We start from the raw sequence: 27,225 nt of genomic DNA, 5'->3' as shown, positions 1-27,225 counted from the left end.
TTTGTGGAGAAGTGGCCAGAAGTTTGACTGTGCCTTTAAGCTAGGAATAAAACTTGTCTTGTGTGTGTAATCTGTCTCAAATGTTTCTCTGGGAAGGCAAGTAGACATTGCTGTAAACAGATCATGGCTTGGTTAACAACTATGTCACAGGCCTGAAAAGGTAAAGTTAGGTCAGATGGACAACAAACATGAGCACTTCCTACAGCATAAGGAGCATGAACAACCCCCACTGAGTCTGTTTTTAGACTTGACACAAAGCCAAGGCACTTGGGAATTAGAAGCCAAAGAGCACTTTCTGTCTGTAATACAGATAATTTAAAATACCCACATCAGAATCCTGATTTTCCATGATTTGTGTGTGCAAAAAAAACCCAGCACTCTACCCCACAATGGTGTACACAGCATCCAGGAGCTCCCTTTTTTTATTACACAGCTGAAAATAGAAGATGACACCAAAACTTACACACTACAAAGCTACTGAAGAAAACCCCAAACAAACCAAGCTTTAACCTAAAGTCACAGAATTTAATTTCAAAACAATATGCAAACAAATGTTGCTTGCTTTCCAAGGCACAGTGGTGTAAACATAAAAACTGCAAATGACATATATTTAGTACAAAAATATAAATACTGTTAATCTAAATGACAAAACAGCACATTTTTCCATGTATAAACCTTCTTTAAAAAATTCAGCTTTACTCATTCATGAAATGTAATACAATAAAAATAAAAACTATTCTTTTAGTGCTACCTATTTCCCTATTATATCAGCATAAATATGAATATTCAAAACATACTCTTTGCTGCATTATGAAAGAGAAGTCTGGCTGTTTTTTTTCCCTAACAAAACTGGTCACCACATACCTGACTGTGAAATGTGATTTTATCCAGTGTGAAATGCTTTTTGAAAGACTGAATTCTTGCTGTATGACATTAGTAACTCTGACATTAAATTATTACATTGTCAAATAATCTAAAAATTAAATTTCTGAAAAAACATCCCTTCTTTAAACCTTGTATCTGAAAAACCAATGCAAAGTGAATTAAAACATTGTTTTATTGCTAGAAAATACAAAGAACTGTTCAAACTGCAAAGAACATTGAATTGTGCTAATTTCACTTTCAAATGAACCAACAGCGAATTTACAAAGAAAAAACAATGTATTTCCAGCTCAGCCTTTCTTAAGCAAACAAAATTACAAAAATAATCCAAGTCATATACAGATTTCACATCAGTTTCCTACACAGAATCTGAGCAGTGATTCATAAAGCTGATTCCTTGGCTGACTGAATGTGATGCAGCAGCTGATTACAATAGACTGGTGTTTGATGCTTGTGTACAACCCCTTCAATTTCTCTCACCAGCAGATCTGGATATAAAATGCTTCCTTCCTTTAAAACTTCTGTAAGACAAAAATAATGTTTTATAAATCAGTAGCTGTTTGTGTTTCTCTGCCCAAGTTCCCTGAAAGCAAACGAGGAAATTGTTCTACAAGTGATGCAGGGATGACAACACAATTCCTCCCTCTCCCATTTGCTGAGGTCTGTATTTTGATATTTATGTTCATCAACAGAGGCTGCTACACTAATAAATTCCAGAGAGCCCCTCCTGCAGCTGGGATATGGTCACACCCTGCAGTGCTCCATATCCTGTTTACCATCTCTAAAGTCTCTGGAGGTTCAGCTGCCCTGCTGCCTCCCTGGGGAACACTGGGCAAAGCATTCATTCTGCACACAGGTAAAAGGTCAGAGCTCATCCACTGAAACCCACAGGAAAGCTCCAGCCTGGCAGGGTTATCCTCCACCTGTAGGTGCTGCTTCATGAACACTCAAAATGATGATTTAAAAAACATTGTTAAAAATATACATGGCTGAAATTCTTACCTAGGACTGCTTTTTGGAGATTTTCATCTGGGTCATCGAGATGTACCAAGAGCTCTTGGTACAGAAACTCAACATGATTTTCCATTGAGGATTTCACATCACTGTCCTTTAAGCACTTAAACCAATTAGCCAAGGTGTGAGCAGCTGCCAGGCGTACCTCGCACGAGGCATCGTCCAGACGCTTCAACACCTCTGAAAAGGAACCAAAATGCTCTGGCAACACTGCACTTGGCTTTGGCATTTGAAAAAACAAATGTTTTCTGTCAACATTCAAATTATTGTTACATTTCTGATGTATTTTTCTATTGTGAGCATAATAAATACATGTATACACTGCTCCTAAAAGCTCCTCGTTCATTGTTATTGGATGATTTGTCCAAACATTAATAAATGTTATTATATTTATTATATAATATTAAATATTGGATGTTATTGTCCAAACATTTATAAAAGGCATATACAGAAGTATTTAATTAATTGAACATTATCTAGCACTCTCTCTAACAACTATAGATGTCTATTTATGCATTACAGAACTACAGAATTTAAGTATCTATACATTTAATAAAGAACAGCATTTCTGTTAATTTGATATTAATTAAATTATTAAATAATATTAATTAAATTATTAAATTAAATATTACTGTTTCAGTGAATTACTGCATGGCAGACTACATGAATATGCAAGATGCAAAGACATATATACTTTGAGAATTATCTGATCATGTATTTCTCCAAAATAAAAATGTTTGTAGTTAGATTTCTAGTGTGCCATGTAAGAAAAAATATCAGTTGCTAAGACGCTGAGTTAGGGAAAGCCAAATTTATTTGTCTGTATAAGAATACAAAACCTGGCTCAAAGCATAGTCTGTACTTCTGAATAATAGTTTAGCACTTCAACTCCATCCTAAGAGGCATTACAGCTCCTAGCTCTAATTGGCAATACAAAACTCTAGATTAGAGTTTTCTTCTTTGCTTTTTTTTTTAGATAAAAACCCAACCCACTACCTATTCAGGTCTATTTATGGTACACTGAAATGGTTTGCTCTTGGCTCTCACACACAGCACGGAGAACAATGTGACTTCCATTTATACACTGCAGTACTGTTCTGCTCTCACTATACTTAGCACATTATTTCACATAGTCCAAACTCTGAAGCAATGCAGATGAGCTGCTGGCAAGCCCTGCACAAACCAAAGTATTGAGTGAAGTTCCACCTAGTGGTCTGATGGATAATGACGTTGGGAATACTGCTCAGTTCTGCCAAACCCTTAAAAGTCGAGCAAACTGTGGCATTTGGGTAAAAAAGCAAATGTCAACGTTGCAATCTTGATTAAAACACAGAAACAAGCCAACAATGCCCTCATCCCAAGTCTACTTAACTTTTACACATACCTGTGTAAGTGTTCTTAAATTTATCTGCATCGAATTGCCTCCCACCGACTTTCAGAAAAACATCAACAATACGACAGGCCATCAGTCGAGTAATTTTCGAGTCTTCATCCATGGAAGCAATAATTTGGGGCATCAGCTCATCTTTCACTCTTAAGATCTACAGTTAATAGGAAAATCATGAAAAAAGTATGCTTAGTGTTACAGCACTTACCATTAGTTGTGGAAGATACTTGTTTGCTTAGTTAAAAAATTTGCTATAACCATTACCCTGAAAATCCCTGAGGTTACAGAGATCTAATTTTGCCTCTACATTAGCTTGGAAAAATAAAATCCACCAGTCAATCACCCAGCTCATGAGCACTTAGTATACAAGCAGATGAGTTTTATGTAACTCATATGTATGTTCAAGGTTGTAAAAGTTTTAAAACTTACTCGCCTTTAAAAAAAACAAACAAAACCAAAAAAACCGAATAGTGGCGGCTCGGAGCGAGCGTTGCGCACAGGGAGCAGCAGGTGGCGCCCTGAGCCCAACGGGACGCGCCGGGCTGGGCGCGCTGGCAGGCTCGGAATTGGAATTAATGCCGAGTGTTTCACATCAGCCATTAATGATAAATGGGCATTAAGGCACCAATTCAGAGAAAAATGTTCAGCTACAACAGCAGCTTCTGATATCAACGTTTTTGTATATGTGAACTCAAGCAGTTATGTGTGTTTAAGCACTTTGTTCAATTAAGGTCTGGTATGAAGACACTAAAGAGTGTGAACATTTAATAACATTTAAATTAAATTTATTTTTTTTAAATGACCTTGTATTTAACATATTTCCAGTGCATAATTTCCAAATGCTAATTTTGTTAGCAAAGAAACTTCAAAAACACCCCCAGATTCAATTAATCCTTTTTCAGGGATGGGTAACAACTCTTCAAGTGCTAGCACTTCAGTCTCTATTCATATTCTTCATGCTCCTTTTCAAGTCCTCCTGTCCTTTCTCAGAATCTTTAGATGGTTTTTTATTTTCTCTAAATGGACCTGTGGGCTCCAAGGCAACCAGACAACTTGTCTTTGCCACGTGACAGCACAGCTCATCCTGCCTGGCTCCAGTGCTACTGCACAGGCTCTGCTGTGGGTCCAGTAATGTCCAGCACCCAGATTGTTGTGTTAACAACACCCAGATTGTTGTGTTCACAATGGTCAGTGCCTTGCACTACAGAATTGATGATCTGTTAGAAAAAAAAATCTACAGAATGTGATGCTACTCAGTTTTACACCTCAGCATTTTGCTGGCTTCAGATTTCTTATCAGGATGTCATCATCCCTCCACTAGTGATTGTTTCAGTCATTAACATTCAATTACAATTATTGAATTTTATTATGAAGACTGTATGTCCTTCTGAAAATATTACTTACCCTAAGGATTTATTCTTTTTTCCCCCCTTGCATTTATTTTGTTTTCCTGCCTAAGATTTCAAAGGATGAGAAAGAGAGAATTTACCTCTTTTGGTGAAAGCATTTCACAGTGGATGAGAGCCCAAAGGCACAATACAGCTGTAGCACGGATGGCAGCTGCTGTTCTTCCAGCATGCCACTGCAGATTAGGAGCCAGGATGTCTTTTATCACAGTCTCAAGGTAGCTAGGGAACAGCCTGAAGCCAAAAATAAGAAAGCAAAATAAAGGTTCATCAGAAAGTGATAAAGAGACTGACAGGATGTAAAAGAGAATTTTCTGACATAGAAACATAGGCAGAAAAGGGGAAAAAAGGGACTTTGTAAAAAATAAATAACATCTTCTAAGGCAATGTTATTGTAATGTATGATAAGCTTTTCACAACTTATTTTTTCTAGATAATATTTAAACAAATACCTAACATTCATAGAAAGGAGAGGCTTGACTTTCTCCCACTTCAGGCAATGACCATGACTCAGTGTTATCTTGGTAAACTTCTTACCTTCTCTGTGTCTCACCTTCCCTTCTGTGCAGTGGAGATCATACCCTGTGCAGTGCTGTGAGGATTCATTAATATCTGTGAGGCCCTTTGAGACTGGCCAGGCAAAAGTATTTATAACGTGAAAAGTATGAATGCTATTGATGACAGTGATACAGCTGGGAGCCTACACAGAATATTTCAGCTCTCTCTTGGCTCAGAAACTTGTCTCCCCCAAAGATGAGAGGTCTGTAGGATTTTCTGATGGTGCCAGTCCCCATACTAAGGTTTTTTATTACAAACACATAAATCTGTGCTAGTTTTGCTGATGCTTTTTCCTCCTCTTCCATTCAACGGGTTGTTATAATGCTAAAAGTTGCTGTGAGAGTCAGCAATTACAACAGGCAGGATTCCCTCAGACTTGTTTAGTTACAGCTCAATCTCAAATCAAAAGGAAAAAAAATACAGATCTTACAAGTTAATATTTTGCTGCATCAAAGAGTCATTAGTGGCTGGCTGTGGCTGGTAACTGAGGCTCAGGTTCTCCACTGTGCCTGTGCCTTAGAGAGCAGCTGGCAGTGCACAAACAGACTGAACCTCCCCTGACTGTCCCTCTGAGCTCTGTTCAAAGTGCAGCCCCTGAGAGCCCAACAGCACATCCCCACCCTGCTGCTTGATACAAAGGGAACAAGCTCTTGTTGACTTTTCTGAGAGTCCCACACTGCCAGGGTGAATAAGAGGCCCTTTTAGTGATGTGCCAAGACACAGGGGGAACATAACAGGTCCATGTTAACAAATAACAATTACCAGGGAGTGCTTTAAAAAGAGTCCATGCTGCAAGTAGTCTCTGTTGTCCAGGTATTACCTGACTAAAGCACCAGCAGCTGCACTGCCAGGCCCAGCTTTGTGCTGACACACACCTGCAACATTGTGGAAATAGATCCACCTGGCTGCTGCTTCCCCTTGGCAAGGGAGCCCTTGGGCTCTGAAGAAGTCAGAGATCCATCCACTGCTGCTTCTTGTCAGCAGATGGCACTTAAGGAATAACAAGAAATCTGACATCCCATTAGACACATCTAAATCTGTAAACCCCTTTAGATGTGGTAGTTTAAACACATTTTTAAGCATTAATAATTTCCTGTTAAAAAAGTTGTTGGAAAAAAATAAAACTAATGATCAGCATCATTCCAAATCTCCTTTCAGCTCCAAAGCAAAAGCAGCTCTGTGCTGTCTGTGCTATCTGATCAGTAGCTGCTTCTGTTTTTAATAAAACTTTCTGTTAAACTGCAGTGAGAAAACAATCTGTCAAAACACAAAGGTAAATTCCATCAGCATTATGTTAACCATGGTGCTGTGCTGTTTGTGAGAATGTTTGTTCTAGTGCCTTGAAACAGAATCAGTAAAACAATATCTGGCAATTATCTCACTCAGTCATGTCAGACTCAAACACAATTAGGTGACCACACAACTGTGTTTAGCATAATAACCAAAAGCCTTCCTATCCAAACTGAGAACCATTTCAAGGAGCTAAACAAATTACTGACAGCAGTGAATGTGAGAGTGCAACTGGAACTTACTACTGCTCCCCAACACTATCTCTCATAACCATTAACATTTCATTTTTGCTGTAGCTGATGCAATTAAATTCTCCCTCTTTCCATTTTCAGATCTTATTGCTGTAAATCTGTGTAACTTAATTCTAAAAGTCAGCAATTTCCAAGAAAGGACATACTCTGTCTGTGCTGTTTATATTTACAGAGTTGATACTTCATTCTCAGCTGGATACAAGAGCACTAAAATGTGATCTGCAGAGAAATCAATACCCTGCTCTTATGCACATGTTTCAAAGCACAGCTTGGGTTTCCATTAAAATTGGTTTTATGAACTTGCATACATAAACTTTCATTCCATGTTAATTATGTTTTATACGTGTTTGTTTGGCATTGGTTCCTTTTCTGCTTTTATGACACTGCTGCAATTTGCCTTATATGTCTTGGGGTTTTCTGTGTATGCTTTTGTTGTTTCTTTTTTTAAAATGTAACATCCTAAACCCAGATAATTTGAAACAAAATTGAATTGGCTTTTACAAATCAAAACCTCCAGAAATGTTTTGCAAACAATGCTTCAAACACAAAAACTCCACATGTTACCTCCTACATGCAAACATTTGCTGTGTCCATGGTAAGCAGGATTAAAACTTCAGAGGCATTTAGCTGCTTCCACTGCTTCTGAGTCTTGAAGATAAACCTGCTGGTAAAATTCATGGCTTTGCTTTTGCTGTCAGAGCACAGAGCCTCATTATGAGCTGGACTGGACCATCCTTCATACAAACAGGTCTGTGACCCTCCCTGGGTGTATCTCATCCTGACAAAGGCCATTCACTCACACTGCCCTGAGCAAAACAACTTCCATCATGCTGTCTGCAGAGCTGGGGTGCTATGTGGCCATACTCACTGAATTACTTTGGAACATTCTTCTGTTTTTTGCACACTGATAACTTCCCCCTCCTGAGAATATTAATGAAGCTGGCAGCTCACTGAGTTGGGTTTCTTGGTTCCAAGGGCTTTGCATTCTCAGTTAAATGATACAAACTGGTTTAAAACGAATAGTCAGATCCTGGAACACTTCAAACAGTTTTCAAAGTGTTTTTCTTTTTTTTTGGATTGTAGAATATCTAGATTAATCTTATAACTATCACTCAGTTACACGATTATTTGAACAAGTAACTGACTACAGTTTTTACAGTATTTAAACAAGTAACATCCCCCCTCCCCAATTCTTTTCCTAAGAATCCCCCTTTTAGCTTTCAAAAAGTATTCTTTTCAACCACAGCTCTTCATTTTCTTTTTGAAAACTATCCAGATCTGCATGGCATTCCTTTTAATTCCCAGTAATGGCACAGGTAGGAAGACTACAGTGGAGGAAGCCAAGACTTCCATTTATTTATATATATTTTTTTAATTACTGCACTCTAGCCTCCTAATCATTATTAAAAATTACAGCAAGAAAAACAGGCTGTAGGAGATGGTGGGAAAGCCTTTCTTCTTCCAGCCACACTCACATGGAGATGGTTATAGGGGTTAAATAACTCCCAAGGCCATTATTTCTTAGTGCCACTGGAGTTTTCAAATAGCTGTGTGAAATCAGAGCTGCACTTACCCCTGAGAATTGATGGTCTCACTTGCTTTCTGCAACAACTGGGATAAAACAGTGAAGAGCTTTAACCGCATCTGGGGATCCCTGTTTGGCTGCAGACACGTCCTCAGAACCAGAACAAAGTCATCCAGAGCTTCACCTATGACAGCACCTAGCAAACAAACACAGAAGGCTTTTTTCAGATACTAGTAAGTTCTATTTAGATGTTTCATATGTAAGTACATTAAAATTCCTAATACAAGTGGTGTTAGAACAGTCCTTAGGCTCCCACTCTTGCATGGCAGCTTGAGGGATCCATGTGACACTGTATTGGTGGTGCACAAATCCCCAGGCTGACTCCCCACGGGCTCAGGTCCCCCAGTTTTGGCCAGGGCAGCCTGAAGATCCGTTCCCCAGGTCTCATTTAGTCAGCCTGGCATGGCTGTACCACATTTACCCACAGGAGCTGTGGCTGCTCCATCCCTGGAAGTGTCCAAAGCCAGGTTGGATGGAGCTTGGAACAATCTGGGATAGTGAAGGTGCTCCTGCCCATGGCAGGGAGTTGAAACTTGATGGTCTTTAAAGCTCCCTCCAACCCAAACCATTCCATCATTTCATGACTCTGGAATGGATTTATCCATGACACCCCAGAGTTGCTGGGACCATCAGTACCTGAGGGCACTTTGGCTGGAGGATTAAGGCTGCTCCCTTGTAACTCTGCAAGTCTGAGGCTGTGCACAAAGCTTTGGTTGTCTTAAACTTAATGAAAAACTACACTGGATCTGGCATCACCCTCACACCTCTGGACACAGCAGCATTAGCTACACTTTCTTCTTTCAAGTTTTTCCACATGCAGCATTTGAGATGTTCATGACTCCCAGAGGCATAGGAAAGGGCCTGTTTGAAAGGATCAGCTTCAAAACTTGGATAATACAATTACTGCAGCAGCATTCCTTCTCCATGTTTAAATCATGCTTATTTTCAGCTTATAAGACAATCCAAAATATGATGTGTTTTAGAAGCTACTTGAAATTGAAATATCTTCTAAATGAACTCTTTAGTTTGTTAACATTTTCACACCCTGTGATAAATTTAAACAATAAACAAACAAACAAAACTCTAAGCTGTTATCCCAACATTTTAAGAAGTTCTTTTCCCACAACTGAGGGAAATTTGTGCCTTTCTCCTTGATAATGACTAACATCTGCCTGCTTGTAAGGAGGAAGACTGCATAAGACTGTACACATGCTTTATTCTGCAAACTTCTTGCTGTAGAATGCTCTTTCTGCTCTATTTTTGCAATAAATTACTTTTCTTCAGGAACTTCTTCAGCTTTGTATCCTTAAGACGCACATTCCATCCAACTCTACAAACTCAGAAAACCCTTCCAGAGGAGACACAACACTGGTATTCATGATGACAAGAATATTCCTCACACATGGGATGGACAGATTGAAGTATTCAAGATTCCAAAACAAGCTCAATAGCATTTAATAATATCTGGAAATTTAATGTTTAAAATAATAATGAAAAACCCCCAAATTTCACTGTCTAGACTGAAGCAATACAGGGTGTTGAACTGCAGTTTGCTAAATGTCTGTGCCAACAAATAGGTCTTTATTTTCACAGCATTTATTCAAGATACATTGCTTCATGTGAGTTCTGAGACATTCACAAGATACTACTACTATATCAAACTGATAACAGCAAATTCAACAGATGGAAAATAAACAAAATAAACTACACTGCTAAATTCAGCTTAAGCATATGCTCCTGAAAAACATAAAAACCTCGAAATATGAATTAAGTGAAGCTGATTAAATTGATTAAAAACAACATTATGTGTGGGAATAAAAAGAAAGAAAAAAAAATAGCTCTAGGAGCTGCTGTGTCAGACAGAAAACACAGACAATAGCATATTACCAGTGCTGGGTGCAAGCCAAAATGTTTGCCCAGACATTGGATGATTTATTTAGCATTAAGGAAAACAGAGACAACTGTCTAGAAGTCCCTCAGTCATGGAAATGGAAGCACAAATATACAGAAAAGTTGGCCTCTCAAATCTCACACTGAAGTAACTTTTTGTTCTTTCCACAGATGAAAACCAAAAAAAGTACTTATGCTGCACAAACCAACAAGTGGGTGTTTCACATAGGTTTGATGAGGGTTTTTTGAGATTCAAAGATTAAATGCAGAAAATACATTCCTTTTAAATATAGCTGTGCAGTAGGCACAGTGATACTTCATGAAGTGACTGTCCCCATCCCCATTACAACCAACAGAGAGGAAAAAACAAATAAACAGGACTTTTAGTAATCCTAAAATGGGTGTCTAGGTGGAAAGCACTGCCTGTTCCCATGTCCCTTGCTGCAGATGCCAGCTGGGGGCTGTGGCAGAGGAGTGCTCACTGTGCAGGACTGAAGGAGTGTGAGATGTACACCAGAATGTGTCACTCACCTTGCACAGCCACGTGCTGGACAGCCTCAGTGAGGAACTGTTTGTCCTCTGAAAGACTTGTGAATAGATGGGACAAAAAGATGGAGTTTTGGACACAAGCTACATCAATTTGTCTCCACTTAATCCTCACCTATTTAATTCACCTGAAAGTGCATTTTCCTTAAGTGCTTTTAGCATTCCCCCTGCAGCCACGGAATCTCTGGGAATATGAGCTGCTTCAACATTTCTTTCATTTTTCCATCATGTTCTTGTGAAGGTTCTGAATGTTACATTGTTCATTACAAAACACAAGCTGTCTGCAGGCTGTGGAGATCCTGACTGGATCTTTTTTAGAACTAAATAAGTCATACCTGAATGGGTTGTGATGACCTCGAACTGCAACACTTCTGGGGAATAGCAGCTCCACCCTTCACAGGACACTGCAAGCCACTCCAGCAGCTGAATTATGTGCTGCTTGTAGAGACCATGAAAGCTTTCCAATTGCTGCACTGCAGCTAAGGAAGACATTGTTTTCTCCACCTGTTAGAACAGAGACAGGATATTTAACTGAAACCATTAAAAAAAACCCCAAACTTTTAAAACTCATTCTGTAAGAAAAGAAGGGACATGGGAAGATTTTCATAGCTTCTATTAAACAATCAAGGCTGATATTTAATGTCTGTCTATACTACATCCATTAAATTTTATTTGAAGTGAAACATTTGTCCTGATTTCAAAATGAAGTCATCAAGAACACAGCAACCTAACAGCAAAATGAGAGAGTCTCTAACCCATGTGCAGACCTATCCAAAAACTAACCACATCATAAAAAAGGCTCTTAGTGGTTTTAAAGATGTAGTGATTTTTCTCCTTAATTTAAGAATGCTTTAAAACATAAAGACAGGGGGAATTTCTCACAATCCCAAGCCATGGTAGCTTCCAGAAAGTATTGCTGTTGCAGGTAAGAGAAAATACGGAATTTCCCCTCTTCCCTTTCTCCCTCCAGTTTTAATAATGAAAGATGTTCTCTCTTTGTAGTAGCTGGGCAAGCTCATTTTGAAATTCACAACTTCTGTTGCTTATAAGTACCAAAACTCACTGTTACATCAGAAATACCTTCTTCATGTTTAGAGCTAAGACTATCCTATGAGACATGCAAATAAAACATGTACAAATGAAACATGTAAGAAGTACTAAATGAATTCCAGACATCAGCATGCTTGGCAAGGATGCCTATAGATCCTCCTAATCACTTGCAGCAGAAGTGTTTCAAAGCAAATGAAAATTTGCTTTTACAGTTCCTGAAGGCTCCTACCAGAAGTATAAAACTTCTCCAAAAAGGAGATTAAAAGCCTGCTGGAAGCAGGAGCTGTAGCCTTGGTGATTTCAGTGGACTGTGAATCAGGAATGGGGAGCAAGGCCCTGTTGGGAACCTCACTGAGGAATAACAAGTGCTGCCAGCAGGGCCAGTTCCAGCAGGGGAAGATGGAGTGCAGTGCTGGCAGTGACATCATTTGACTCCAAGTGCTGCAGCAGAACTACAAATTGTACTCATATTTTTAATATTTTTAAGCTGAACTCAACCACACAAGTTAGCTCAAACATGTCTAGGACCTTTAGACTCTTCCAGACTAATCACTTGCCAGACAAAGATGTTTTTATGGAAGTACCAGATGTGGAGAAAATAAATGAGAATTCGAAGAAGAAAATAAATAAATCAGGATTCGCTAAGGACAAAGGTTACTCTTAAAGCAGGTTTGCCTGACTCAAGCACAGTAGATTTTTCCTTTATGGAAGCATTCTGCCAGACAGCCAAAACAACTCAGATAAATGAATATTTTACATATAAGTTACTTGTAAATTAATTGTAACATTAAACAGAATGTGTCAGGACAGAAACTATTCCTCATTTTTAGTCCCATCAAAACACATAACACACAAGATTGTTTTCCATTGAACAAGAGATACAAAATAATACACTGTTCACATATGATTTAAAGTAAATTTTGTGCTTTCAAGAATGCAATTAAAAACAAAAAAAGAGAGAATAAATTAAATATGCCAGCAGGCTGATGCATGTTTTCTCATTAAGCAGTGTCTCACAGTTAAATAAAAATTAAGGTGATTTTTCTTTCCTCTATTTGAAAGCTAACAAGTTTAATAACACAATATTTTCCTGCTAATAATCAGTGTGCTGAAAGAAGAGCCAGGATGGCACAGGGCACTGCTAATGAAACAAAACTTTATTTTTAGGTTAAATCCCTGACAAGCTCAAATCAGACTCCACCAACTGATACAGCTTCAGTCCCTTTGGGGCTGTGGCTCACCCTGCTCCTTGTGCCTCTGCTGGGCTCAGTTTGTGCTCTTGGTCCATTCCCTCAGTCCCCAGCTGAGGGAAACACGATGGACACAAAGCCAAAAATCAGGCCACAAAGCCAAAATTCAGGACACAAAGCAAAAAATCAGGCCAGGCCTGAGTGTTCACCACCAGGTCACAGCAGTTGTGGTCTCCACAACTCAATGGTCTTCTGTCCCCTTACAATAAAGCCTGAATTAAAGTTCTATAATGCAAATTTTTTGAATAATTTGTGTTTACACTCAATATCTTTTGAGTCTGAATACAGATTTCTTTTCTGAACAAAAAACTCATATTCATACAGCAGCTGTGATACTTTTGTTCTACATGTTCCTAAGTTATTTTAACAGGCACTTCTTGCCTTCTCCAAGCTCACTTTGAAGTTTTGGAATAATCAGTAACTGGAGAAAAAAAATAAAATTCAAGCCATATTTGTCTTTTTGACAATTTTGAAATATAGCAATTATGTAATCTCACTGCCAGATTTTGTATGTGTCTAGCTGAAAGAAAGGCTAATGAGAAAAAGGATTCTCATCCAAAGTTCTGTCAACTTAAAAAATCATCTGGAACTGCAGGAACATCTTAAACCTTTAATAATCTCAGGAGATTAAGTTTTCCATTTATGAAAATCAGGATTTATCTCCATGAAATTGCTTTCTTCTCAGGAGTATGAAGTTGTAAGGTTTTAAATGGACATTGCTGACTTTATAGACCACTGCAGGGATAAACAGGCAAGATACCACAAAACATTCCAGATCCATCTGTCTAAGGCTGAATTTTGTTTAAAAAACCCCCAAGCAAACAAACAAAACCTCCAAATCCCACTCCCATAAGACAAATCATCATCCCACCCCTCTTTGACCTGCAAAGTCTTTTCAGTACTTGTTTCAAGCTTTCTTCCACTTTATTTCTTCCTGAAGAGCTCTCTGAGCTCTCCTTGGAGGCAGCCTGTCAGCTCTGGGGCCATAAATACTGATCCTGCACAGGCCTTTGGAACACCATGCCTGGGAGCAAGAGCAAAGGAAGCAGAATAGCCACTGCACTTAAGGTGTGTGTTTGAAAAAAGACAACTGGGATAGGTCATAATTGTACTGCATGAGGATGGCTCACTGATTTATATGATATTTAGCTCCAGGAAGAAAGAGGAAGAGAAAAATAAGGGGGTGAGATAATGCTGAGCCAAAAAGCTCATCTATTATCTGGGCATGTACAGCTGTCCTTGATTTTAAAGCATTCCTGTGACATTCAAACTTTTGTTTCTTGTGGGGAGGTAAAAAGGTCAACTACTGTAAAATCAGTCTGATATTTGGCTAAAGATGAAAAAATCACATCACATTTTTAAGGCCAGTAGTACTCTTGACCTCTAAGTGAATTGTTCTTTAACAGTCAGAAAATAAATGTCAGGTTTTTTCCTGAATATAACCAAACATTCCCAGTGACTTATATCCACTAAAAGGTAAACATCAACAGTTCAACCAGCACCACCAGCATGCCCAAGGCTTTGCAGCATCCAGTACAAACATAAAGTCTTGGACACTTCTTGTTCTGAAACTTTACCTAACTGTGGACAGGTGGTTAACACCCACCCAAAAAAAAGTGCTCTATGAGGCCCGTGGCTGCCCCCATCCAGCTCCAAGATTCTCATGCTCCAGTAATGCACCTCAAGCTATTCTATTCTGAAATGTAACCTAAACACACAGAAACAGAAAATTATAGTTGTAACTGCAGCTACGGACCCATAATAGATGCTTCTGATCACAAAATAAAACTGAATTCCTTTTCTGGAACCAGAATGTATTTTAACTCTAGGAGCTTTTAATCAAAGTTATGAAGAAACATAATTCTCCAGGCTCTGCTGTCCCAAACGGTAAACCCAACTCCAGATTTAATTCTGGTACTAACCATGTGCAGTCTGTACTGTCAGAGATGCACAATCTCAGACCAGCCACAAATAATTATGACTCTGTTTCCACAAAGTGTCTTATCAACATGAAAAGACAAGAACACAACAAAACATTCAACCAGCTCATAGTTTACCTTTTCTTTAAGGTCCTGAGAAGATGGTGTTGCCATTATGGTCACCAAAACTTTCATTAGCTGCAAGCTAATTTCTTTGCAGTCTTCCTGGCACACTTCAATCAATGCTTGTACACAATAAAGCAGCTGCTCCATATAAAAGACCTATTTATTAATGAAAGCACACAGTTATTATGTTTTCTTAGCAAATATAAGGTTTTCTTTAAAGGAGAGATATGGGAAATCACAGTAATTAAATCTGAGCACTGTATAATCCCCTACATTGGTAACATATTGGTAATTTCATGTTAGTCCTTTTAATTACCTATATTCTCCTTTTTACAGAATACAATATAATCCTCCCACACTGTTTGTTTGTGTTTACCTTGTCCTGTTAACAAAATAAATGACCCTGCTCTTAATCACACAATGGTTCCACTGGTGAATGGTGAATAAAAACATCAAAGCATTTTGGAGTGCTTGCTGATAGTACTTTCTCTTTCTCAAGTGCAATTTGTTAATTAATAACATATTTGTTACAACTCTTTGAAATATTATTCCACATTTGACTGTCTTGGATGAACAATGACAGCTAAATACATAAACCAAAAAAACCCTGAGCCTTTGCTTTTATCTCAGCCAATTTATCTCATTTGATGCCATATCACTCATGTTATCTTGATCCAACTGATACCAGTTCAAGTCAATACTGTTGTCAGTTGGTTTGCCATGACTTCTATGATAAAGTGCATCAGATATCCATGAAGCTGTCAGGGAACAGAAGGGGCCATTGTTACAAATTTACTCCCCAAAAATAAATCAAGTCTAGGAATAGGTTAGCCATAAGTGTTATTAATCTCATGGACATGGTCAATCCTTAGCTGAACAGTGTCTGTGCAGAATTTGCTGGCTAAAATAGAGAGAGATTGTTTTCCAAGACTAAAGGCTGGAACAATTCTGCCCAACTTTCAGCTGCAGAGGGATCTGACTCCTGGAGCCAATGCCAAATGGAAGTGGTAAGCCTAAACCCCACAGCAATTTTGCAGCTATACCTCAGGGAATTATTTGAACAATCAGGTTATAGTGCTTCCACTTATATGAGCTCCTAATCATCACAGGCTTCATGGAGATTAAGGTTAATTCCTCCATCACTGGTACATATTCCATTAGAGAAGAAAACTAATGAGGGAAGAACTTGAAATGTATTTCTTACATTGGCTCAGAAAGACAATTAGGGCAGATTCAGTCTGCACACATGAATAACTGTTTTAAGGGAAGCCTACATCTGACATGAAGTCAGAGCTCCTCAAGGCACAGCACTGGCCCTTTTTTGGTCATCTTAACAGCAGAGGTCTAACAAACTCCTGGTGGAATGAAAGCCAGGATTTCATTGTGGGGAAAACTACAGGGATTCCTCTTGTGCATCTCTAACAGATCTATTTCTACATTTGAACATGGGAAGGAAAAAATTCCTGCAGGTTAAAAAATACCAATTCTGTGTTCAAGAGAATCTCTCATGCCCTTATATAGCAATTTATGAATTTTCTTCAAATGCTAAAATAAAAATGGTCTTTGGGCTCAGCTATTACCTACGGATACACTTGGAAGTAAATTTCTAATTGATAAAAGTCTTCCTTCTAGACTTTCACTTAAAGAGAAGAAACCAAGCCCAAAGGTTTGCAAAATATTATCCTAAATATACACATAAAGTGCTGGCACCTGCCTTTTAAAATGGAAAGTAAGAATGGAAAAAAAAATCAGACAACATTAAGAGGGAATCTTGGGAAACCTGACACACCAATTACAACAGACTATAAAAAATTGTCAGTGATTTTTACTGATGAGAATTGAAATGCATGATCTTGTTTGGATTGTGAACACAAGGAATTTCAAACCTTGGGTTAAACTCTGCCTCAGGACCAGCCAGGGCAGTCCTTTGTAAGTACAGTATTTACTTAACAGCTGCATGTCTCCCTGCCTTGCCTCTTCATTTTCTTACCACTATATGAAGTCTTTTAGAGCTGTTCTCAAACCTGAACCTACATCTGCTGAGAGGATGGACTGTTGGTAAGTCTCTGAAAGCAGCAGAGTTGCCCAGGAGACCCCAACATGGCCAAGAAGGATGGGAAGCTCCTGTTTTATATCAGACACATGTCCACAACCATATCCTGAGACAGGTGTGCAAGGGAGGAATAGGAATGGGAGCACTCAGGGAGAATAAGTGTAAAAGTAGTTTGGTCATGTATCCTGCTGTGTGTTTTTCAGCCTTCCTTACCTCCTCAGAGCGCTGACAGACTCCAGCCTGTGCCAGTGTGTTGCCAAGCTGGGCCACATGAGGCTGTAAGGTTTCTCTTGGGCTGCCTCGAATCACTGCAGCCAGAACCATCACACAGGAGGCTTTGGGGGTCTGCTCAAAGGCTGGGGTGATTAATTTCAAAGACACCTTAGGGCTGACAAACGTTCCAATCAGTTCTGCTGCTTTCACACTCTGAAAAAAGAACAGGAATAACTTGAGGATTTTCTTGAAAATACAAAGACTGTTCAAGGTATCATGGTCTTTTTCTTTTTATGATTCCAGCTGTTATTTTAAATGCTTCAGCAGTTGCCTTGTAGGCCTTTTCCACTCGCTCAGTAATGATTAGATGCATGAAGAGATTTTCTTGACATGTTCAGCAAGCACATAATAAGGCATTGCAAGCAGCCTTCCTCACATCAGACAAACTTCCAGGAGAAAGCAGTGCACAGAAACAAAGTGTACAACCTCACTGTAATAAAGTTTCCAGTTTAGAGTAACCAGATGTTGCACATTTAGTGGTTTAGCACTTGGTTCCTCAAATGCTGTTCTGAGGCTTGCCCTTAATGCATCACCCCTGTTTGTTAAAAACTGATTTAAAACTAACTACAAAAAAAAAAAAAGGAAGGAGGAATTTTTTGTTACCGTACTATACCTTAAAGCTGACATTACAGATCAGGTTAAGTGTGGAAGCAATGCCATGGGGGAAGTGCCCACTGCTTTCCATCTTACTTCTTTAACTGAAAGGCTTAAATTTCTGTGTATTCCCCATGACAGTATGACAGTGACACCCTTTGATCCCATTCCTGCCTTGCAGATGTGTCAGGCTGTTGTATTCCACATGAAATACCACCACACCAACACCAGGCCTTACTGCCTGACTGATGCCCAATGTTTACAATCATGTGCATGAATAAAGAAACAATCCACTACTGCAGCACTGCCTGTGCAACAGGAACACTTCTTCCAGTCCCACAGATTTCATGGTTGGGTCATTTCCCCAAAGATGAAAACTTTCTCTATCATTTATAGTCTAGTGATTTAGCTATGACCTTTTATTTTTTGCATCTAATTAATACTTGAATAATGCTGTTTTTTTAGTCTCAATAGAAGTACACAGTAATGAGTTCCACAGTTTAAATCTGCACTATATAGAGCTATTTCTTTTCATAAAGATAGGACTCAAAGGAGTTGTAACACCCTCTGTGTAGATGTGAACTCCATTCACCTCCATATTTGCCACAGAGAAGGAAAAAGACTCTTAATGCTCTGAAAACTGGACAATACAGTTAAAGAGTTAAAAAATATGATTTCATACATTTGTACTGATCCATTTACTCACTTCAATAGGGGAAAAATTGAAAGGGTCTCATTTAGTATTACTAGAGTGGAGAAAGACATGGACACTTTCCAAGCTGGTGGTTGATGTTCCTGCAGTGACAAACTACAAGAGGTTATCTCAATACCTTGGGAAGCTGCATAAAAGGCATCCCAAACCAGAATTTGCTAACTCTTATGTTTGGCACAAGGAAAAGTACAATTAAATATTGAAATCATCTCCCAACCAGGAATAAATCTCTGGAAGCACCTGTGAGAAGATTAATGGTGGAATTCCAAGAAAGAGACAAGTATGGGCAATAAAAGGCAAGGGACAGATATGTGCTGCTTGAAAACATATTTTGAATTTAGATTTATAACAATAAGCACTTGATAGGAAATTTGACAGGACAGCAGGGCTACATGGCCTTATTGTCTTAATTATTTATGTTTTCTTTTAGCCCAGCTGAGAGCAGGAACATAGAGAAGGGCCCGATTTAGGGTTGCACTATCTGCATCCAGTAAGCAGAACACATTCTTCCAATTTCCCAAAGCAGTAAAATTTGTTTTTAGAGTAAGTTACATAGATATATTTTTGTTATACATATGTTCTCTTCCTTGAGTAGAAACGGGAACAGAAGATTTTATCTTAAAATTGTAAAAGCATTTGTACCACCTGTCTTTCTTTTGCTAAAATTATCTCATGTCTTCAACTGCATCTGTTTTACTGGTTTGTTGATCAAAGTGTTGAAAGAATCAACTTTTAGTACAAATCAAACTAATTATTCCTCACAACCCCCCTCAACCTGCATTTTCCAAGCATTAAGTCAAGGATTCAAACACTGAATATGGGTATCACATGGAATAAACATTCCTCAATATATGGCTGGATTATGGAGCAGGGAGAGGTAAGTGAAATTAACTTGAAAGGGCATGACCTGCACATTTTTTTACATTGAATTTGTTGCCCCAAGGCATTTACACTTTAATCCACTGCTTATAATTTTCAGAGAGATTATTATCAATGCTTCATGGGGTTGGCATACAAACTAAACAGTATTTAAATAACTTTACTGTTGGTCTTCATACCAGTAACAGAGGAATACATTTATTTTAACAGATTAGGGAGGTATAATGTGCACATGTTTTTAACATCCATATAAAGCTGAGCCTGATCCTTCACTCAGGGGCAATTCCCAGTGACCTAAGGTAAAGTCAACCTTCTATAAAGTCTTTATTCGGTGTACAACAGCTACTTTAGCAGATCAAACTTACATTTTTAACCACTTCACTTTCTTCATCTGAGCATGCTTGGTACAAAGTTCTCAGCAGCAGCTCCATGTGTTGGGTGATGTGATCCTCTGCATGCAGCAATAATGTGTACAGGAGCTGGGATGCTTTGATTCTTGTGCTTCCAAGCCAGTCTGTGATATCATGACAGAGACCTGGGAGAATTTTGTAGAGGTTTCTTGACACAAGTTCCCGACAACCCAGTCCTGGTCGAGTCTCTAGAAAAAACAAAAACAGCACAAAAAGAAATATCAAAGGAAAAGCCCATGCTAACAATCTCAGAAAAATTTAAAAGCTGCAAGGTAAGAGCTCTGGGTGTCTGCTTCAGCATAGAACAAAATATTCCAAATGCTGCTGAGGAATTTACCTGTGCAAGTTGCATTTCCTTGCAATATATATTGCAGAATTAAATATTGCAGAATTAAATACTGCAGAATTAAAACTCCACACAGCTCTTTGAATATTTATATATTTATTATTGGATGGTGATTTAGATTTATGTTTTAAAATATTTACAGGAGAAGAGAAAGAGAATTGAAATTAATCCGTGTCTTTACCCACTTTGGAAAACACAGCTTAATAATTCCCTTTTAATTTTGATAGCAACACAAATCCCATGAAAAATAAGCTGAAACACACACAGACAAACAGAAGAAAGACTTTTGCATGGAAATGATGAGCTCAATATAATCTGGAGGAGGAAAGAAGGTAGAAGGCACAAACAGTACAGAAGACATAGCTGCAGTAAAACAGACAATGTCAATTGTGCCCTCTAAAGGAAAAGGTTAAAAGTGTATCTGGCAAATTGAAGGCAGAAAGGGCACGAGCTATGGCTTGTACAGATGCTGTGTAATAGATCAGGCCAACAAACTGACAGTGTTTTAAAAATCACAGCTATTATATAATCTCCTTGCTAAGGTTTTTCCAGGAGAAGCAGCTCACTGAAAAGCCTCCTCAATGTTTCAGAAATGGAATATTACATTTAAAATGATGATACAGGAGTTGGGGGGAATATAATTTTTTTTCTTAAGACTGAATTTAATTTATAATGACTTTGTGGAAAGTGAGTTTTTGTGGTTTGATTTATCTTTTGATTTGAAAAAGAACTCAAAAGTGTTACAAAATATATTCCTTGCCTCAACAAAGGACTCAGATTTCTGGAGAACTAACAAACTTACCTTTCCCAACAAATGCTTACTGTACTGTCTTGGTGATCATCAAATTTACTTGTTAGTTAATTTATAAATCACTGAGATTCAGAAGAGCAACTTGACCAATATCACAAACATCTAACAAATGTCCTGTTCTGTACTTTAAATCTGTGACAGCCCTTTCCAAAAAACAGCAATAAACTTATTTAGAGATTTTTTCCTACAGTCTATTTTCTTTTCTTAACACTGCATATGTTTATACAAACAAAATCTGAAAAGTTGTTCTTTGATAAGCAAGACTTCATAATTGCCACTCACAATGTTCACATGCTGTTTTAGGAAAGAGACATCATTCATTATGAGGTGTCAAAATACACTGGATGTGTGAGTGCATTTTTTATTTCTGATACAGAGTTCTGTAAATGCTCAGGAAGAAAATGACTGAGCTGTCTCAGGATATTTTCCTGCACTGGCCTGTGTAACTACAAATGCTAAAAGGAAAAATGACTAAAGTAAATGGTCTGAGGATACAAAAGGCTTATAAATACCTCTGAAATACCTAACTAGGGAAAAAAATAAAATTCAAGCATCAGGACATGAATTGCTGCTTCTTTTGTCAATGGAGGAAACATTTTGGATTATGAAAGCTGACAATGAGTAGCAAAAGGTCAAATAAAGAAATCAACTTGAGACAGCAAATACAGACTGGCATCCTATTGAACCCGAGGCAGAATTTTGTTTGAAGAATTTGGCCCATTCTTTATCAGCAATTCCTTCATTTCAGATGTTCAAATGCAGGCATTTATCCCTGTAGCTACTCCTGTCAAAGACTTCCCTGCTATAAACTGTCTGCACCTGTATCCTGAGGCAATGAGTGCTGGGGCTCAGCGCAGGCTGTGCAGTGCCTGATGACACCAGGGCTCCCTCTGCTCCCCTCTGACCTGCAGGATCTGTCACTGGGAGATCAAAGCAGGGCTCCTGGGGCAGCTCCATTAGTCTGACAGCTGGACAAAGCTACTTAAGTCAAATGTACTACAGAATCACAGTTGGAGAAAAAATATTCCACTAAAGTCACAAGAAATGGCCACAAAGTAATAAAATACCCCAATACAAACCCCCATCCCAATAAAACAAACCAACAAAATGTTCATGGAGAGCAAAGAGAAAGGACACAGATAATAACAATCATCCATACAGAAGCTGTGATAGGACACCACATAAGGTATATTAGTGTCCCTGATAAAGTTCTGTATCTGTAGGATTAAGCAGCCAATCATCCTTTCCTCTGACTTTTCTTCTATTTGTCACATCAAGCCTGTATATTGTATTAATAAGACATACAACTTGGATGTAAAAATAAACAACAAGAAATGATACCTAAAATTCACCATTAACTTGAGACTCAAGTCCAAAAATAATCAGGCCATTTCTTTAAAATATTCTTTAGTATGTGCACATATATAAAAATATACCCATATATATGTCACATTCAAGCCTTAACTGCATCATTCTACCAAGAAAAATGCATGAAAATTCAATTTGATGTGGAGCTGGAATGTTGCCCAAATTCATGAAGCATATTTATTGTGGTAAGGAGATTATTTAGGAGATCACATATCATTGAATTATGAAGTAATTGGTAGATGTCACTTTCTAAAAAGCCCCACCACAACAGCTTACACACACAAACCCCAACACACACCCTGACAAAACTAGCCAAGGTAACCCCATCAACTGTACAAATGGTAATCACTGTTCCAAGACAATGAAATTAAACCTTCTATGACCTTCACTATGTCACAGTCATTGCAAAATAAGTGACTGGAGCTTAGACACTCAACTTCATCACTTTGTGTCTGTTAAAAGATTCTCTGACTGCCAGGAGAAGAAATATGTTTCTGCCATGACTAGTGGAAGTTCTTTAGCATTTCCAAACCCCTGAGGTAAAATTATACAGAAAATAAGGAGGAAAGAAAAAAGATTGGGAAGGATGACAGATCAACTTGCCTGCCTTCAAAGCTAAACAGTTCTGTCAAACCAGTCACCATTATGAAGTGCTTCCCCTTTCATTGAAGCATTACTGAGTAAAACAACTTTAAAGAAAAAAAAAGAAGTGTAATTCAAAGAAGAAAGAGCTCCGGAACCCACTGTCATGGAAAGGATTTTGCTGCTGGGTATTCTGTGATGTGATTGTCATGTAGGCACAAGTCAAGCATGAACCTGTTCTTTCACACCAAAGGAGTTTTTGTTCAGTTAAATATGAGTATAGAAATCAATAAATGAGCCAGTTAAACTCCCTCTTCCCCCAACTCCCATATACATATTTTTAAACATTAACTTTGTGAACCCAAGACAGGAAACAAGCTTCAAGCTACTGCAAACACAGTGTTTGAAAGCCACCTATAAATCATATGGTACTAAAAAGTAAACTACCCATTCTGCACATCTTGGGGCTTTTGTGCATAATAAAGGAAATTACTCTGTTCCCACATTCTTCATGTGCACTGGCAGATTTTAGGTAGCATCCCTGTGTCTCACAGAGAAGTCTGAAATAATTTCATTGCAAATTTTTCTTCAGCACCAATTATATGGATCATTAATGCTGTGACCTGCACTCATTCTCAAGGACTTAGCTCATGGCTTCTTTTCTCCTGCCTTTCTTTCCAGTCATTTCTGTGCCCACTGTGCACCTGGCTGCTGGTTGATGTAGAACTTACTGCTGTTTCTGCACCACTGCTTTACCTTTTTTTCAGCATAGGCAGCCTCATTTACTTTCTCCAAAATGAATTTTTGGATTAACAAAAAGAAAAAAAAAAAAAAAGAATGAGGTTACTGAACAATCACTTTTTAAAATTTAAATTTAATAATTTAAATAATTTTATATATATTTTATATGTGCTACCTTGCTACATTAATATTACATATTGTAATGAATATTACACACCCTGCTCTGCTGTCAGTACTGCACTGCAGCTCTTGGAGATTATTCACAAAGCAAAAACCACTTTGAGCACAGCATTTACCTCCTTTGGGATAATGAGATGGTGAAACACTAAAATCCATCTTATCCTTCAAATCTTCTTCATTCTCTTTCTCCCATTGCAAGCCTATCTTTTCCCAGTAGGTGCAAGCCAGTTTCCTAGAAATAAAATAAGAGTTTTATACCACAATGCCCCCAAAGAAAAACACTTTAAAATTAGACTTCTGGAAAAACTGACTACTTGAATTCAGCTGGAAGGACGAGAAGCATTCCTGCCACTTAACCTAGGCACATTAAGTTGAGAGTTTGTATTTCTTTTGTACTCAGTGGACAGAGGCCTCTTCTCCTAAGGGGTAATTCTGTCTCTGTCCACCCCTGTCTTTGCCTCTCTCACATTTAATTGAATGCAGCATGAAAGGACAGCATAACAAAAGTTACTGAAGATAATGCTAATATTTTCAGTCTAAGAAAAAACAAACTAACTACCTAAACAGAAATGGGGGTTTTGCCCTCCAAACAAGAGGGGAAAATCTGTGAGCTTAGGAACACTTCTCTGATATCTATTTAAGGGTGAGGGGAAAGACTAAATGTTCCACATACGCATTTTCAGGAATTTCATCAGTAAAGCTGCCAAGTAACAGAGGGATCAGCTTGTGAAAATATGAGTATCTGTCTCGTAGGTGCAACAACCATTCTCCAATGACAGCTGTTACAGCGTGCCGTACCTGCAGGGAGACAAAAAAACTATGTTAAAGGTGTCAGGAAAATAACAGAAATATAATTAAAAAAAATTTGCTTTCTGTATAAAGGACATGGTGAAGCACATCAATACTCTCAGAAGAAATTACAGGAACCCAGCATTTCCTCACTTGCAGGAAGCATCTTGAGGAACACACAAGGAATCACATTCTCATTTTTCTCTCTGGCTTAGGCTGTTTGCTGCACAAAAGCACACCTCTGAGAGGAAGACAAGAACAGACCTAACTCAGAAAATGAAATTCTCATGATTAATTCCTTCCTGAGAATTTAAGAAATATACATTTCTCTGGAGTTTGTGATTTTCCAAGCACATCTCCAGAAGAAAATTTTCTCTGTTCACTACAAAGGAGAGACTGATTTTAAAATTACTGCTTCGGTTGCATCTTAGGGACCCATACCATATTTGCTAAGCAGCTGAAAAAAATAGAGAATGAAGGGCCAGGGAGATGTGGCAGAGAACTTTAGACAGAATTGAAAGCACCCATTAGAACAAAATCCTCACCATCCTGCTGAACTGGACAGCAGTCACCAGCATTGCTTTGGGACAGATTACAGGCTGGGTGGCTTTGGGACAGATTACATTGTCCTGGCTTCAGATGGGACAGAGCTCATCTCAGCAGCTGGTAGGGTGCCATTTTTTGGATTTATTGTGAGAGCAATGCTGATAACACACTGATGTTCACTTGTTGCTAAGCAGAGTTTACCCTAAATCAAGGACTTTTGGGTGTCTCAAGCTCTGCTAGTGAGGAGCTGCACAAACAGCTGAGGGAGCATTGACAGGAGAGGTGATATGAGCTGGGAGTGACCAAGGGGCTGTGTGGTCCTCAATTCCATCTGGGATTAAACCATATAGATGTATATACAGATCTCAGCTGAATGCAAGACAGCTGAAAACGGGGGAAGCAGGGAGAGAAACACCAAGAAACCCACGCCATGGGGATGGGTTTTAAACAGATTTAAAATAAATGCCAAGAAAAGAAGGAAGAAAAGCACACCTTGGGAATCTCATCAAATAACCTCTGGGCCAGATGAGACAGGACATCATCCACAGACTTTCCATTCCCAAACTGTATCACTGCTCCAGTGGCCTGAATCACATCAACACGAACTCTGTAGTGTTGGTGGGAGATTGTCTGCATCAGGGGTTTTATCAGAGACTCTGACTGCAGATGGAAGTGCTCTGTTAGGGCAGAAAGACAGAAACATCAACCATGTGAGCTCCCACTGTGGGCAGGATCCCTGTCCATGGTAGAGAGCTGGAACTAGCTGATCTTTAAGGTCCCTTCAAACCAAAACCACTCTGATTCTGTGTAGCATGGACATATCCATGACACCCAACAGTTGTTGGGGCCAGCAGTGTGAGATGATTTTGGATGGACTAATGCATTTGGGGAGGGGCTTAATGCTGTTCCATAATTCTGTTTCTTTCTGTAGGTGGGCGACAGACCTAGAGCAACATGATTTCTGTACCACTATGAACAGCAGCCTGAGTAATGTTGCTGTGTTTATGTAGCAATAACTTTATACAGTATCAGAGCTGAACGCTGCCCACAAATCCTCCCCAAGCCCCTCCTGCTGCTACTACCCACACCTAACAGCTCAGCACGCACTCCTGGCATGGTTTTTCTCCATCAGACCCTGCAGAGCACACCTGTGAGGGTGTGTGCGACCCCTCCTCTCTTTCCTGCCTGCATTCCTGTACCCTCCTCACCCCCATCACATCCCGCAGCGCTGCCCGTCCCTCAGCCGCACCTGGCATGGCCCTGGCGCAGGCCCCGGCACAGGCGCAGCTCTCCCGCCTGACCTCGGCGTAGTGGTCGAGCAGGGTGGCCTGGAGGACGCGGGCGATGTCGCCGAGGTAGGGGGCCATGGAGGCGCCGCAGCGCTGCAGCAGCAGGCCCAGCAGCTGCACCAGGCCGAGCCGCAGCTCCTCGCTGGGCTCCGCGCCCTGCGGCGGGCACAGCCGCTGCGCCAGGGCCGGCAGCAGCACGGGCAGCGCCTCGCAGGGCCGCTCGCCCTGGCTGAGCCCGTGGCGGAGCAGCTGCAGGGCGAGCTCTCGGCACCGCTCCGCCGCGTCCCCCGCCAGGCACCGCGACAGCGGCCGCAGCAGCCGCGCCGCGAACACCTCCTGCAGCACCGCGCCCGGCACCGGCCGGCCCTGCAGCTGCGTGCGGATGTCCTCCAGAGCCCGCAGCCGCGCCGCCCGGCTGCAGTCCGGCTGCTGGAGGAGGCTGAGGGGCCGGGACAGAGCCTGAGACAGCTCGGCCGCCGCCTCGGCCGCCGCCGCCAT

General features: G+C 39.5%; 1 protein-coding gene across 1 annotated transcript; it reads right to left on the bottom strand.

Moving 5' to 3' along the window:
* Window positions 1–404: 404 nt before the first annotated feature.
* DNAAF5 (dynein axonemal assembly factor 5) lies at window positions 405–27,225 on the bottom strand. The gene is made up of 13 exons (XM_054271165.1): window positions 26,688–27,225; window positions 25,931–26,115; window positions 24,777–24,901; window positions 24,220–24,335; window positions 20,031–20,263; window positions 17,421–17,633; window positions 15,167–15,310; window positions 11,145–11,313; window positions 8,362–8,509; window positions 4,773–4,923; window positions 3,281–3,437; window positions 1,885–2,076; window positions 405–1,403 (listed from the first exon to the last, which is right to left on the bottom strand). Exons 1-13 carry the CDS (start codon window positions 27,223–27,225, stop codon window positions 1,264–1,266), a joined length of 2,511 nt encoding a protein of 836 aa, XP_054127140.1. The 3' UTR covers window positions 405–1,263.

This window comes from Melozone crissalis, unplaced genomic scaffold, assembly GCF_028551555.1.
Source record: "Melozone crissalis strain CALT ecotype California unplaced genomic scaffold, PUWL_Pcris_2 ptg000012l_1, whole genome shotgun sequence".
Lineage (NCBI taxonomy): Eukaryota > Metazoa > Chordata > Aves > Passeriformes > Passerellidae > Melozone > Melozone crissalis.
This window is presented reverse-complemented; position numbering and strand designations above follow the sequence as displayed.

Coding starts and splice junctions, on each gene's coding strand:
- DNAAF5 (XM_054271165.1), bottom strand. CDS start 27,225: ATGGCGGCGGCGGCCGAGGCGGCGGCCGAGCTGTCTCAGGCTCTGTCC. Junction 17,634..20,030: donor AAAGTGAAGTGGTTAAAAAT/GTAAGTTTGATC, acceptor TTCTTTTTTCAG/AGTGTGAAAGCAGCAGAACT. Junction 8,510..11,144: donor GGTCATCACAACCCATTCAG/GTATGACTTATT, acceptor TTTGTTTGCTAG/GTGCTGTCATAGGTGAAGCT.